This window comes from Chroicocephalus ridibundus, chromosome 8 (genome assembly GCF_963924245.1).
Source record: "Chroicocephalus ridibundus chromosome 8, bChrRid1.1, whole genome shotgun sequence".
Classification (NCBI taxonomy): domain Eukaryota; kingdom Metazoa; phylum Chordata; class Aves; order Charadriiformes; family Laridae; genus Chroicocephalus; species Chroicocephalus ridibundus.
The window spans coordinates 10,057,485-10,070,736 of record NC_086291.1 but is presented as its reverse complement, the minus strand read 5'-3'; the positions used below and the strand labels follow the sequence as shown (position 1 = coordinate 10,070,736).

Here is a 13,252-nt window from a genome sequence, read left to right as displayed (position 1 = left end):
ACTGCATGGGTGAGATGCTTCACCTCCCTCCCCATACTTCATGTTGCAAACTTTTCTCCTCTGCTTATCCAGCTCCTTCCCAAGGTGGGAACAGTGAAAAGTGACCCTGCGCTATATTCCTGTGCAGTAGCAGCATCACAGCCTCCAGCTGCCTGAAGCATAATCTTATTTAGGTTAAGAGGCAAAATATACCTATGAACCTGTTTGTGAAGCAGATTTGCAGATATCAGCATGTATGTGCAGGGCTGATTTTTTGCAAGGATGCAGCAGGTTCACCCCAACCTCATCCCAGCTGGAAATTGCTGGATACTTCCAGATGCAAAGACTCCTGTCCCCGGCCATTTACTACATGCAAAAAAAACCCAAACACTTTTTCTCCCAGTCAAGCTATATTCCAGTAATTTTCCACCTTCTCTGTAATGTCCTCCTTTGAAGGCCCCCTCTCTGTATTGCTCCTGGTCACCAAGCTGGGGGTCCTCAGCTGGCATTTCTGGCAGAAGTGGACTTTTGAGAACTCTGTGGGTGAGGTGGGCACTGGGGCTGCTGAACCACTGAATGCAGAGCACTTGGCACCAGGGATTTCCTGGGCACGTTTGGCATGATCAGATACTAACATGGAAAACCTGGACTCGGAAACCTCATCACGCGTTTCTACATCCTTGTGAATCTGACCATTTATTTAGGTTTTTGCACTGGTGCACCTACTTTTGGAAAATCTGATTCCCTCTCACATATCTTTCCCTCCCCCCCCCCCCAAAAAAATCGTCTTTTTTATTTTCAGGGAATTCAGGGAAGAATGAAGTGATTTAGCAGGCTTGTTTTCACAGGGATATTTTTCCTTGTGTGGTAGGCACAGTTACCAGGCTGTTCTATACACGTTGCCATGTGCCAGAGCATAATTGCCTTCCACATGCATCGGCCTTTGGCTAATGTGTTTTTTATGGCAACCAGGAGAGCTGGATTTGGTGAGTCTCAAAAGTGCACCTGGTGGTTTATGGCTCGAAATGACTGCGTTCCTCTGAGTCATGTAAGTGTGTGTGTGTGTGTCCATCTCTTTTCATGTCAGATTGCTGAAGAACAGTACGAAAAAAAAAGTTTATACTAAGCCAGAGTTAATCAGTTGAGTGTTAAGCTGCATATGAGCTTGCCTGGTGGGCTTCAGATCCATGTGGGATAGGATCAGGTATGAATAGAGAGCAGCAAACAAAGTTTTTGGAGGGCAAGTCCAAAACCGAGGTCCTAAAGTAAGATCACAGCACCTAAATAAATGTGTGTATATGGGGGGAGAGGAGTTTCCCACTTGTTGGAAGAGTCAGAAAGAAAGGGACGCTTGTTCTCCAGAGATTCATGGGGTGCCTGGGAAAAGCCTCCCTAGAAATCCAAACCTTTTTTGGTGTGGATTTTGAGACACCTATGTTTGAAAATGCAAGTCAAACAAAACCAAGCTGTCCAACATCTGAGTGCTGCGAGGATGGATATAGGCACTTGGCTCCAATGGTTTCCAAACTGGGAATTTCACACATCTCGCACTATCTGGCACCACCTTTCCCACTTACCTCCCTGTGCTGGGGAGCTCCTGGTGCGCAGGCTGCAAAGTGATCTTTGCAAGATGGGAGCTGGTGGTACGCGGCTGGAAAAAAAGGTTGAACTGCAGGGAGCACTGAAGGTCTGAGCCTTGGATATGGAAAGAAGAGAAATAATATCAAAGGAAATCACATAAGTGGAAAAAGAGCCCCCTGGGGCAGCCCAGGCAGCAGCAGGTCTGTCTTGTTCATGTTTTCAGAGAAGTTAGAGGTCAGCCAAGCTTGATAACAAGGTAATACAGAAAAATCCATCACTGAGCCTTGGGGGACTTGTAGATGCGGTTCTCATCAGAATAAACGAATTTAGGGGCTGCTTGTCAGAGGAAACAAGAACGATTATGTATTGCAAAACCAAGGGATCGCCTGGAAGGATCTGGGAACAACGTCGGCTGGGCTGGTGCTAAACCTCCCCAAACCTCCCAAGGCAGCGCACGGAAACGCTGCAGGGCCCGATGCTGCCCTTCCCCGGGCAGAGCGGTGCAGGATCAGGGCTTTGCCCCCCGTTAAACCCCAGCGCCGGGGGATGCTCTGGCCAGGGACGGCTCCCTTAGGCGGGGGCAGGTGCCGGGGCAGGAGCAGCGATCGCATCCCCCCCCGGCAAATAAAGGTCCCGGCGGACAGGCAGGGAACGAAATTTTCCCCGTGGAGAAAAAAAAATGTTCCTGGTCGCTGTTGCCGTTTTGCAGGTTGCAGGGGCTCCAACCAGCTCCCACGGAGCTGCGAGGGCGGGGGCACCGAGACCCCCGGGGGAAACCCTCCTCCGGGGGGGGAATCCACCTGCTAGAGAGGTCTGCATGGTATCAAAACGCCGACCCAACGTCTCATTAAGATAGGCAGGACAGACAGTGAAAGTCAATTTAAAAGAGAAAAAAATAAAATCCTGATCGGCTGCTGGCCACTTTTTTTTTTTTACTTTTGTTTTCTTTTTTTTGCATTGTTGAGACTTTTTGGAGAGCCTCCCCACCCCACCAACTCTCAGCCCCACGCATGTTTGATACCGCAATTTAACGTGGAATGTAAAGCAGAGTCGGGTTAAAACGGGAGATGGGAAGGGAGGCTGTCTGTAACGAAATACTTCAGAGAGGAAAGCAGAAAAATTAAAAATCTGCCCTAGGAAAAATGCTTCCCTCCCAGCCCTGAACGCCTGGGAACAGTGGGACGATGACAAGGCAATGTTTTCGGGTAGATCGATCGGGTTTCTCTTTCGGGAGACCGCCTCATGTCTTACCCCGGCGTGCAAACCCGTGATTAAAACTCACCCCTCGCTCCGTGTGGGGATGCACGGCCGGGAGCGTGTGTGTGTGTGTGTGTGTGTATGTACGTGTCTGGGATCCGACCATCTGGTTTGCTTCAGTCCCGGGTTTCCCTTTGCTAAATCATTTCGGGACGGGGCTAGTTTAGGTACTTTTTCTCGTTTTGATTTGTTTCGGCAGCCCATCTCGCCCGGCAAAGCCGAGGCTAATTCCGACTGGGCGAACAGGAACCGCTCGCAGATGGAGGGACCGGGACTCCTTCCCTATCGTTTCCTTTTGGGTCGTTCCCGACTTTAACGGGTACGATATTTTTGCCTTGAAACAGGCAGGAATCGTGTCGACGGTGGCTGGTGGGGACATGCTATTTATGTCTCGATCTGCGGCGGCTCTGGATGCGCGATGCTGAAGGGGGAGGTCCCGGCGGGAGCGGGACAAGGCACCGGCAGCATCCCATCAACGGCCGCCTCCTCGCGACCCTCCTCGCCTCCCCCCAGCCCCATATTTTCGGGCTCATGGGAGTCCCGATGCCCAGGAGCATGGCGGCGAAGAGCTCCACTGGAGCCCCCCGGGGCTCCCCCCGCGGAGGGGTGCGGGGGGCGGCGGGGCATCCTCCCCCGGGCGGTGCCACTGCCTTCAGCCCCTCGCAACTCGTCATTTTGCTGTGTGTGTGTGTCCCCCCCGCAACCCTCCCCTCCGCCGCCCTGCAGAGGCACAAGGCGCAGCTCCCGGCGGTTCCTCGCTGCCATGAAATGCACCAAGTGGAAATTCAATCGCCCCGTTGTGTGTGTGGTCGAAATCTCTGGCAGCTGCTTCGGAATTTTTTATGACACTTTCGTTTATGTAGGGGAGGCATAACTATTATTTTACTTAATAAAAATGGAAAGCGGCTCGGGTCTTTTTCCCTCCCCGCTCTCCTCCATTTGTTCTTCCCATCGCCTTTCCGCGGGGCTGATGAACGGGGGAGTTTAAACAAAGTTGGTAGGAAAGATGCGGCGTCTCCGAAGATTTTCTCCGTGTTCGCTAATTATATAGATATATATAAGAAAAAAAAATGAGAAAAAATATAAATAAGAAAAAAATATATAAGTATATATAGGTGAATATATATATATGCACATATGAGAGGGAGATGTATGCGTATGTGTTGCATGTTTATCGGCATCGGAGGAGCATAAAAGTGAAAGAGCTCAGGAAAGCTCCCCCAGCCCTGCCACACGCCGGCAGGACAGACTTCCCACCTTCCTCAGCAACTCTCAGCACAAGTTATTCATCTATTTTCCCCGTAAGGTCGAGAAATCCTCCCCGATCGCAGCGTTGGCGGCGAGGGAGGAGGATGCGACCGAGTCCGCGCAGAGGCTCCGGCTCGGTAATAGGCTGCTTCAACCGGAGAAGTCCGGGCGACGCGCCGTCCGCTCCTGCCCGCTCCTCGGGGTCCCCCCGAGCTCGGCCAGCCTGTGCACCGAGTCGTTAGGGCTTGAGTAATTGTGACCGGCATTTGGAAGCGGGGCCGCGCAGCTGTTTGGCCCGGCTCCCCGGTATTAGTGCTGGAGATTTTATCACCAAATGCTCGCACCTGTTAACGGCAGCGACTGGCAATTCATCACCGCGGATTCTCACACTGCTGAGCGCGGCCCTGGGTGGGGGGAGGTCTCCCCCTGGCACCCCCTTGGAGGAAATCATCCCCTTCCTCCCTGCCCAGGCATCCTCCCCCGGGAAAGCGGCTACGGGAAAGCAGAGCGTCTAAGGGGAAAAAAAACCAAACCCACCCGTGCGAGCGTGGTTCAGTGTGTCCGCGGCACAGACAGGGACAACGGGTTGCCACAGCCACCCACGGGGTGTGGGGTGGGCGGCTGCAGCCGTGGCCGTGCCCCCCACCCTGCGCCTGGGTGGCCGTCCCGGTCTTATCACCCGCAGGCGGGGGAGCGGGGCTCTGCCACCCGCGGGGGCACTGCTCTGGGGGGGCCTGGGGTGCTTCTGGTTATGGGGAAACCGTCCCTCTCCAGCTGCAGCCCGCGGCAGGGTGGGTGTCCGCTGCCCACCGCCTCCTCCCTGCCAAGCCGTCGCGGGGAGAGATGGCGGGAGAGCGGCGGACAGGAGATCCCGAGGCCGGGGGAGGTTCCCTGTCCCGGAGGGTGCCTGGGGCCTGGCCGGGCTGCGGGTGGGCCACCTCGGAAAGCGGTACCCGGCCGGGCCAACCCCGTCGGGCGGGGGATGCGGGTCTCGGGTGCCGTCCCAGCATCCCGCGGACACGCACGGGCTTCGCTTTAGTTATTTCTCGCGTGGGGGGAAGCTTGACCGAACGGTTCCTCCTCGCCTTCCGCCCCGCACCTGCCGGGCGGCAGCATCCCTCACCGCGGGTGCGGGCCCGTGGAAGCCCTCGGGGGAGGCGGGTTTCCAGGCAGGGTGCTCCGGGCTCGGTGACGTGTCGGTGACGTGAGCGCGTGGAGAAGGGGAGAGGGGATCCCCAAATCCACACGACTCCTCAAGGGGGCCGAGGGCTCGGCTGTGGCGGAGCGACGGGCCCCACCGGCGAGGCTCAGCCCCCAGCCCCGGGAGTGAGCAGCCGTCGGGGGGCGAAGGAATCCTCCACTGCCCCCGGGCAGAGGGAGGCGGCCGTCGCATCCCGCAGGAATGGGCCCTGCGAGCCTCCAGCACCACGGGGTGTCGGGCGGGGGGGTCAGCTTTAGCCAGCGCCGACCCCCACTCCCGCAGCAGCCTCCTCCAGCCGTAGTCAGGGGCATCCGAGCGCCGGAGGAGCGGGCAGCGTTTTTCCTCGAAAGCATCCCCGCCGGGAGTGGGGGCCGCGCTCCCCGGGGGCCCGGGCCGGGCCGGGCAGCCCCTCGCCGTGCCCTGCGGGGACTGCGGTGGGCGCCACGTGATGCCGGGGCGGCCGTATAAAGGCCTGGGGAGCGCTGGCAGGAGGCGCAGAGTGGGAGCGTTTCCACCGGGTCCCAGCTCGGGAGGGGTGTGGGGAGGGGGGAGCCGCCTTCCCAACTTCTGCCCTCCCCCCTCCCTCTTCCCCCGCCCCTCCCTCCCCCTCCCTCCCTCCCCCCACCCCAGCCAAGGAGCCGCCGCACCCCCCGTTTCCCCCCCCCACTTTTTTTTTTTTCTCTCTCTCTCTCTCCTTTTATTATCATTATTACTATTATTTATTATCGCTGCTTCCAAGCTCCCTGCCCAGCCTCCGGGCGTCCCGTCTCTCCGCCCCCGCCCCGCGCCCCCCTCCGCCGCCCCTCCCTCCGCAGCCACCACCCCGCAGCTCTGCCGCGGCCCCGCCAGCAGCGAGCGGGGCGCGGAGCGGCGGCGGCGGGGCGCGGAGTCCCAGCGGCGGCCCGCAGCCCTCCGGCACGGCCCCGGGCCCATCCCGGGAGCCGCCGCTAGGTGGGGGGGGGAGCCCGGCCCCGGCCGCCCCGGCCGCACAACAATGACTTTGGGCAGCAGCGGCGGCGGCGGCTGCGGGATCATGTCCGAGCGCTCCCCGGAGGAAGAGCCGCTCTCCGAGGTGGAGGACGCGGATATCGACGTGGTGGGCCCGCCCCAGGATGGGGGCAAGTACAGCGAGGACGAGGAGGAGGAGGACGACGACGAGGAGGAGGAGGACGAGGAGGACGGCGCCGATCCGCTGGGGCTCGCCCTGCCGCGGAGCGGGGCCGCCAAGACGCGCATGGGGGGGTCCCCGGAGCGGCTCTCCCCCGCCGGCGGCTCGGAGCCGGCCTGCGCCCGCGGCGCCGCGCCCGGGGAGAAGGCGCCCGCGGGCGGCGGCGGCGGCGGCGGCGCGGGGGGGAAGAACCCGCTGGTGAAGCCGCCCTACTCCTACATCGCCCTCATCACCATGGCCATCCTGCAGAGCCCCAAGAAGCGGCTGACGCTGAGCGAGATCTGCGAGTTCATCAGCGGGCGCTTCCCTTACTACCGGGAGAAGTTCCCCGCCTGGCAGAACAGCATCCGCCACAACCTCTCCCTCAACGACTGCTTCGTCAAGATCCCCCGGGAGCCCGGCAACCCGGGCAAGGGCAACTACTGGACGCTGGACCCCGAGTCCGCCGACATGTTCGACAACGGGAGCTTCCTGCGCCGGAGGAAGCGCTTCAAGCGGCAGCAGCAGCTGCACCCGCCGCACCCCGAGCTGCTGCTGCGGGCCGGGGCCGCCGACCCCGCCGCCTTCCTGCCCGGCTTCGCCTACGGACCCTACGGCTACAACTACGGCCTGCAGCTCCAGGGCTACCCCCCTCCCCACCACCACCACCACCACCCCGGCGGAGGCGGCGGCGGCGCCGCGGGCGCCTTCCCCTTCCCGGCGCCGCACTGCCCGTTACCGGCTCCGCCGCCTCCCGCCGCCGCCTCCGTCTTCTCCGCCGCCTCGGGGCTGCCCTCCTTCCTGGGCGGCGAGCTGAACTGCAGGAAATCCTTCTACCACCCCCAGCTGAGCCCCACCGCCCTGCCCGCCGCCCTCCTCCAGACCCTCAAGCCGGACCCCACGCCCGCCGGTGGCGGCGGCGGTGGCAGCGGCGGCGGCGGCGGCACCAACCACCCCTCCCGGCCCTCTTTTTCCATAGACAACATCATCGGGGGGGCCGTGCCCCCCCCGCCGCCCAGCACCAACCCCAGCGCCGCGCCCGCCGCGCCCTACCCCGCCGGCCAGGCGGGTCCCCCGGCGCAGGTCCTGGCCGTCCTCAGCCCCGCCTTGGCCCCGGCACAGCCCCAGGTCAGCCTGGCACACGAGCCGCTCCTCCAGCCGGCCCAGAACTTTTCCAGTAAAATCACAACCCTGAGCAGCTGTCATTTTTAAAGTGTGCTGGGGAGGTGGTGGTGGTGAGGGATATGGGGGGGTGGGGTGGGGGGGGAAGAGTCGCGAAGCAAACGGCCCCTTCCCAGCTCTCCCCCCCCTCCTCTGAAAATGCTCCCCTTCCCTCTCCCCGTCCCCCCCATCTCCTCCCGTTGTGTTTTAAGGTAGGAAATTTTTCCTATTTTTTTTTAATTTTTACTTTATTTCCAGGCTCTGTGACATCCAGATCTGTTTGTGTCTCTTTGCTCGGGGGGAAAAAAAAAATAAATAAAGCGGGAGGGCGGCGGGGGTTGGGGGGGGGGGGGGAGGATAACAGGATTTCGTCCCGCAAGCGCCAAAGCGTATTTATAAAGTGGCCGTAACAGAAGCTGGGACTTGGGCTGGTTGAACACGTAACGTCTTGCGGGGGGTGAGGGGGGGAATGTTAAGAAAGAAACGGTCTTAGGGTCGGAAATGTTTCCTTTGAGAGGTGCGGGTTTTCCGCGGGGTCCCCCAAATCGCCTGGGAAGGTGGCCAGTGGAGTTGGAGACGGCCCCGGTGGCAGCGAGCTCGTTTTCGTTCCTGCAAATCTCTCTCCCGGGGCGGTTTTGCCATGTGTGTCTGTCTCTCCCCTACTCTCAAAGAAAATGTTTTAATGGTTCGATCTTATTTTTAGTTTCTTTGAAGCTTCGGGCTTGGTTTTAAAAGGCACTGTTTAGGGTTTCTTTATTTTTAAGAAGAAGAAAAGTCGGTGAAACTCAGGACTGCGGTTTATTTTTTTTCCTTTTTTTTTTTTTTTTTTCCAATGAGACATTCAAATGCACGTTTAAAAGAAAATCCGATCCTTCAGGAAGTTTGGAGAATTCCCGTATTCCCGTACTATTTTTTTTTTTTTCGATCCCCGTTTTCCCACCCCCTCCGTGCGTGGGTTTTTTGGTGTATTGGTAATTATTTGTATATAGATTATTCGGGAGCTAATGAGCGGAGTCCAGTTAACTCTTCACTGGTTGTGCATCCGTCATATCTATTTTATTGAGAGAATCTGTGAATAATTTGATGTGCAAAAGGCAACAGAATTTTGTCCACCGTTGGTGTAAATTAATAAATGTTTGTGACCTGGTTAAAAAGAAATAATAACAATCCCAATCGTTCTTTGCGATGTCCTTTGTCACGCTGAGAGCCGAGAGCCCCGCTCGGGCCTCGGGGAAGCGAGTGGCTCCCACCCTCGGCCTTGGCGACACTCGGCCAGCTGCGGGGCTGAGCCCTCCCCTCCGCGGCCGGGCGCGCAGCCTGCGCGGGGCTGCTCCGCGCCGCCTCCCTTCCCACCGCTGCCACACCGGCCGTGCCTCCCCTGGCAAGGCCCGGGGGGGGTGTGTGGTGGTGGTGTTCCCCCGCTTTGGGTCCATGGGCCGGCAAGGGAAAGGACCCCCGTATTTTATTTTTTGTTAATTTTATTTTTTATTTCTTTGTTTGCTTTTTGGTGTCCCCCCACCCCCCCAAAAAAAAAAAAAACCAAACCCCCTGCCTGTTTCCAGGGGGAGGGAGGTGGGGGCCGGGAGGAAGATTCTCCCTTCTCCCTTCTCTCCCCCCTCCGCTTCCCTTTATTTTGTTTGGAAAAGTTGACACATGAGAAAATAAGTTGGAGGGTTTCCCCCCCGCACACACGTCCCCCTTGGGCCTGCAGCATTTGAATGACCGAATGAAACTTGATCTCCGCCTAAATTTTGCAACAACTTACAAAGTAAATAAACATCTTTAAGCGCTCCCTTCTCCTCCACCCCCGCCCCCCCCCCATTTATTTATTTCAGGGACCAAACGTGGCTCTTTGGTTTGTTTGTTGGCAGGGACCCTGATCTAAAGAATCGAGGCCTTTCTGCCCGTGCAGCCAGCTGAAGGAGAAAGAGAAAAAGAAAAAAAAAAAGCTGAGACGTACGAGGCAGGGAGCGGGGAACGGAACCGGTCCCCGGGCAAGCGGGGCTTTGTGCGGGCAGGAGCCGGGCGGTGTGCGCCGGGGACGGGGGAAGGGGGGTGTCGGCCTTTCTCCCCCCCCCCTTTTTTTTTTTTTTTTTAATTCCCCCTCCTCTGCCCCTGTCTGTGCCACCCCGAACCTCCGCGCAGTTTGTTGATGTTGTTCCTGAACGTGCCGCCTCCCCGCAGCGAGCGGTCTCACATCTCGCCTTCACACACATTTGCTTTTGAAAAGCGATCTTCGTGTCCGGCACTTGGTTGTCTCCCTTTCATGTCCAGCTCCTACAAAAGGGGCTACAAGACTCGACATGGGAGAAAAGAGGAGGCCAATGAATCTATTTTCCAGATTGCCAAGCACATGGTTGGAAATTGAAGGGGCTTTTGTAGCATTTCCCCTTCCTCCCTCCCTCCCCGCTCCTTTTCTTTTGCTTGTGTGCAAATTGTTCAATTGCTCTGGCAGGGGTGTTCCTGACAAGCTCATTACTAGAAGGTGCCAGACCCCTCCTCTCCCTCTCCCCCGAAGTCTTTGATGAAGTTAAAATACGCTGATAGCTGCTCTCGGGGCTATCTTTGTTCAGTCTCCTTTAATAACCGAGCCTGCTTTGAGGAGACGGGATCCGAAGGAAGAAAGCGATGTGCAGCGAGGCTGGGTGGTGGTTGTGTGTCTGGAAGAAGGGGGGGCGGGTTATTTTAATATAAAGTAGCTATTTTTAATTTTTTTTTTTCATCTTGTTTGTTTGCGGAGTGGCGGAGAAAAATGAGCCAAGGGTGCCAGGAGCGGATAAGAAATAGCAGCCGGTGCCCGTGGGGATGAACGAGCGCGTCTCGCCCCTGCAGCCCCCCCTGGGTGCAGGGGGTTCTCCAAGTTGGTGGTCTCAGAGTTTTGAAGGGATGGAGGGGGGTCTTCTCTGCGGGGAAGCGGAGAGACCCCTTCCCCCACACGCTCAGGGGAGGGGACTCGGGGGGGGGTTTCTGGCGCTGGGACACCTTTCCCCGGCTCCGTTCCCCTTCTTTTGCCTTGCGGAATCATTGCGGTGTTTTAAAGCCGCGGTTGGCGGCTGGCATTGAAGCTGAGCTAACTTGGGAGCGGGGGGATTTGTCCCCCCCCCTCCCATTAACTGGGAGTCGCGGTACCCTCCGGGCCTGCGAGCGCCGGCGCCGTTTGGTTTTTTGGGGGGTGGAAGATCCCCAAGCGGCTCTAACTCGAGATTTTTTCCCATCCCCTAAATTTCCCTCAAGAACCCGAGCTCTTTCCGTGCCCCGGTCAAACTCACGCCGCCTGCAAATACGTGCGTCGCTCGGGGAGCCTTGGTTGAGGGGGGGAATCGACGGGGACCCCCCGGGAATCGGCTCCCACCCGTCCGCCGCGGCGAGGGGCGGCGGGGAAGGGCCCGTGGGGGGCTCCTCTGGGGTCGGGAACCCCTGGCCCGGCTCGGCTCGGGGGGTTAAGGCGAAATCTTGCCACGGCGAGGCAGGACGGATAATGGCTCCTAATTACGGGGCTGGCTGGCTCCGCAGCCCCGATCTTCACGGGACATTATTTTTAAGCGTTCAGCGAGGATCATTTTTCACGCCTCGCTGCCTAAAGGAGGGTTTTATTTATTTACTGGGGGGGGGGGGGGGGGGGGGGAGGCGGGGAGGACACCAGCAATAACCGAGCACTGAAAGGAAAATAATTAGCTGTTGCAGTCGCTGTTTGGGAGTCCCTGGCCAAAAAGGCGACCCCGGCATTTCCCTTCCCTCTCGTCCGTAGGCGAATCCTCCCTGTTCTCCGTGTTGCTTTCGGTGGTTATTTTCTCAGTGTTAAACCCCAGGCAAAGCCGGACCGGCAGCGATCCGGGGCCCGATCCTTTGCCGCAGGTTTGGGGTTTTTTTTCCCCTTTTTTTCCCCTTTCGCTCTGGGGCTCGGCTCGGCGGCTGTTCCCGAGCGGGGCCGGCGGAATGCGGGTTTCCCTTTCCTTTGCCTCGGTCAGATTTCTGTGGAGATGATTTTTTTTTTTCTTTTTAATTAATGTTCTCCCACTCGTCTCCTTTCTATATGTCAGATGGAGGGTTTGTAACAAAACCACGAAGCTGAGTATTTACTCCGCGGCGGTTTTCCGTGTTTGCAGAGCCCGAGGCGGAAAACGGGGTTTCTCCTCGGGTTTACCGGGGCGGGATAAAACGATCCTGCTCCGGAATATCGGGACGGCAGCGGGAAGGGGGACGGACACAATTTCTTCCTCTGCTTTCGCTTAACTAAGTCGAGCGGGTCCCTAGGAAGGAAGAGAGTGGCCCTTCAGTCGCCAGCCGGGCTCCCAGCCGCCGGCTGCGGGGTGCGGGACCTCGGCCCGGCCGGCCCTCGCCTCCTGCCTCCTCCCCTGGCACCTTCTGCTTTCCATTACTGCCGATTTGGAGAATTAGGAAAGGTCAAGATCTTACTCCTTTCCCCGGTAGCTTTTTGGTTTTCTCTTTCTAGTTCCTCGCAGCCCCGAACAAAAATAAATCAACCCGGATTATAGAAACCACCTTTAAACATCAAGAGCATCTTTTCCAATAGCTCGGCTCTTCCTCCGGGCCTGCCTTGGCCCTTCCCTGTGACTGCACAGAAATTCCCGTTTTCACGGTGGATTTAGGATTTAATAATAACGCCCAGTCTCCCTGTGTCCCGGTGCCCGACCTGAAAACACTTTCCTGCCTAGTAACTTTGGAAAATAACCGCCCTCCAGCATCTTCTTTCCCTCCTCACTTCCCTTTCGTTTCTTTCCTTTCCCGGCACAGAAAGTAGAAAAACGAGGTTTAAAAAAAAAAAAAAAAATCCATTTTCCGATCTGGGGAGGGCGGGAGGAGCTGTCGCAGCCGGCTCAGCAGCAGGAAAATTGCTTTGGAAATTAAGTTGATGCTTTCGAAATCCTCCTTGAGATGTTTGCGGTAGGTCAGGGCCCTGCGGTCGCCCCTCCGTCTGTCTGTCGGGTGAGGAGAGGGGCCGGACCCGCACTCTCCCTTCGCCTCCCGGACCACTGCTCATCTTTCCTCCCTCCTTCTCTTCCTTGCCTTTTCTCTTTCTTGTCCTCTTTTTTTTTTCTTTCTCTTTTCTTGCTCTCCCCTCTTCTTTCTTTCTTCTTTCTTTCTTCCCCCTTTTCCTTCTTTCTTTCCTTCTTTCGTTATTTCTCTCTCTCTTCTTTTTCTCTTTCAGTCTTCTATTTACCTGTTTCTTTCCCTTTCTTTCTTTCTTTCTTTCTTTCTTTCTTTCTCTCTTTCTCTCTTTCTCTCTTTCTCTCTTTCTCTCTTTCTTTCTCTCTTTCTTTCTCTCTTTCTCTCTCTCTTTCTCTCTCTCTTTCTCTCTTTCTCTCTTTCTTTCTCTCTTTCTCTCTTTCTTTTTCTCTTTCTTTTTCTCTTTCTCTCTTTCTCTCTTTCTCTCTTTCTTTCTTTCTTTCTTTCTCTCTTTCTTTCTCTCTTTCTCTATTTCTTTCTCTCTTTCTCTCTTTCTTTCTTTCTTTCTTTCTTTCTTTCTTTCTTTCTTTCTTTCTTTCTCTTTCTCTCTTTCTTTCTTTCTTTCTCTTTCTCTCTTTCTCTCTCTTTCTTTCTCTTTCTCTCTTTCTCTCTTTCTTTCTCTCTTTGTCTCTTTCTCTCTTTCTTTCTCTCTTTCTCCCTCTTCCCTTTTCTCCCTCTTTCGCTTTTTCTCTCTTTCTCCATCTTTTCCT

The 13,252-nt window shown here is 56.8% G+C and overlaps 1 protein-coding gene and 2 long non-coding RNA genes across 3 annotated transcripts in view; 2 read left to right on the top strand and 1 right to left on the bottom strand.

Annotated features, from left to right (window-relative positions):
- Window positions 1-13,252, top strand: part of LOC134519883 (uncharacterized) — a 64,643-nt gene that overhangs the window by 43,534 nt on the left and 7,857 nt on the right. The window lies entirely within an intron of this gene.
- On the bottom strand, window positions 3,905-5,533 carry LOC134519908 (uncharacterized). The gene is made up of 2 exons (XR_010072328.1): window positions 4,410-5,533; window positions 3,905-4,288 (listed from the first exon to the last, which is right to left on the bottom strand). It is a non-coding gene; the product is annotated as an uncharacterized LOC134519908 (long non-coding RNA).
- FOXD2 (forkhead box D2) lies at window positions 5,990-8,677 on the top strand. The gene has a single exon (XM_063344628.1). It carries the CDS (start codon window positions 6,261-6,263, stop codon window positions 7,623-7,625), a length of 1,365 nt encoding a protein of 454 aa, XP_063200698.1. The 5' UTR covers window positions 5,990-6,260; the 3' UTR covers window positions 7,626-8,677.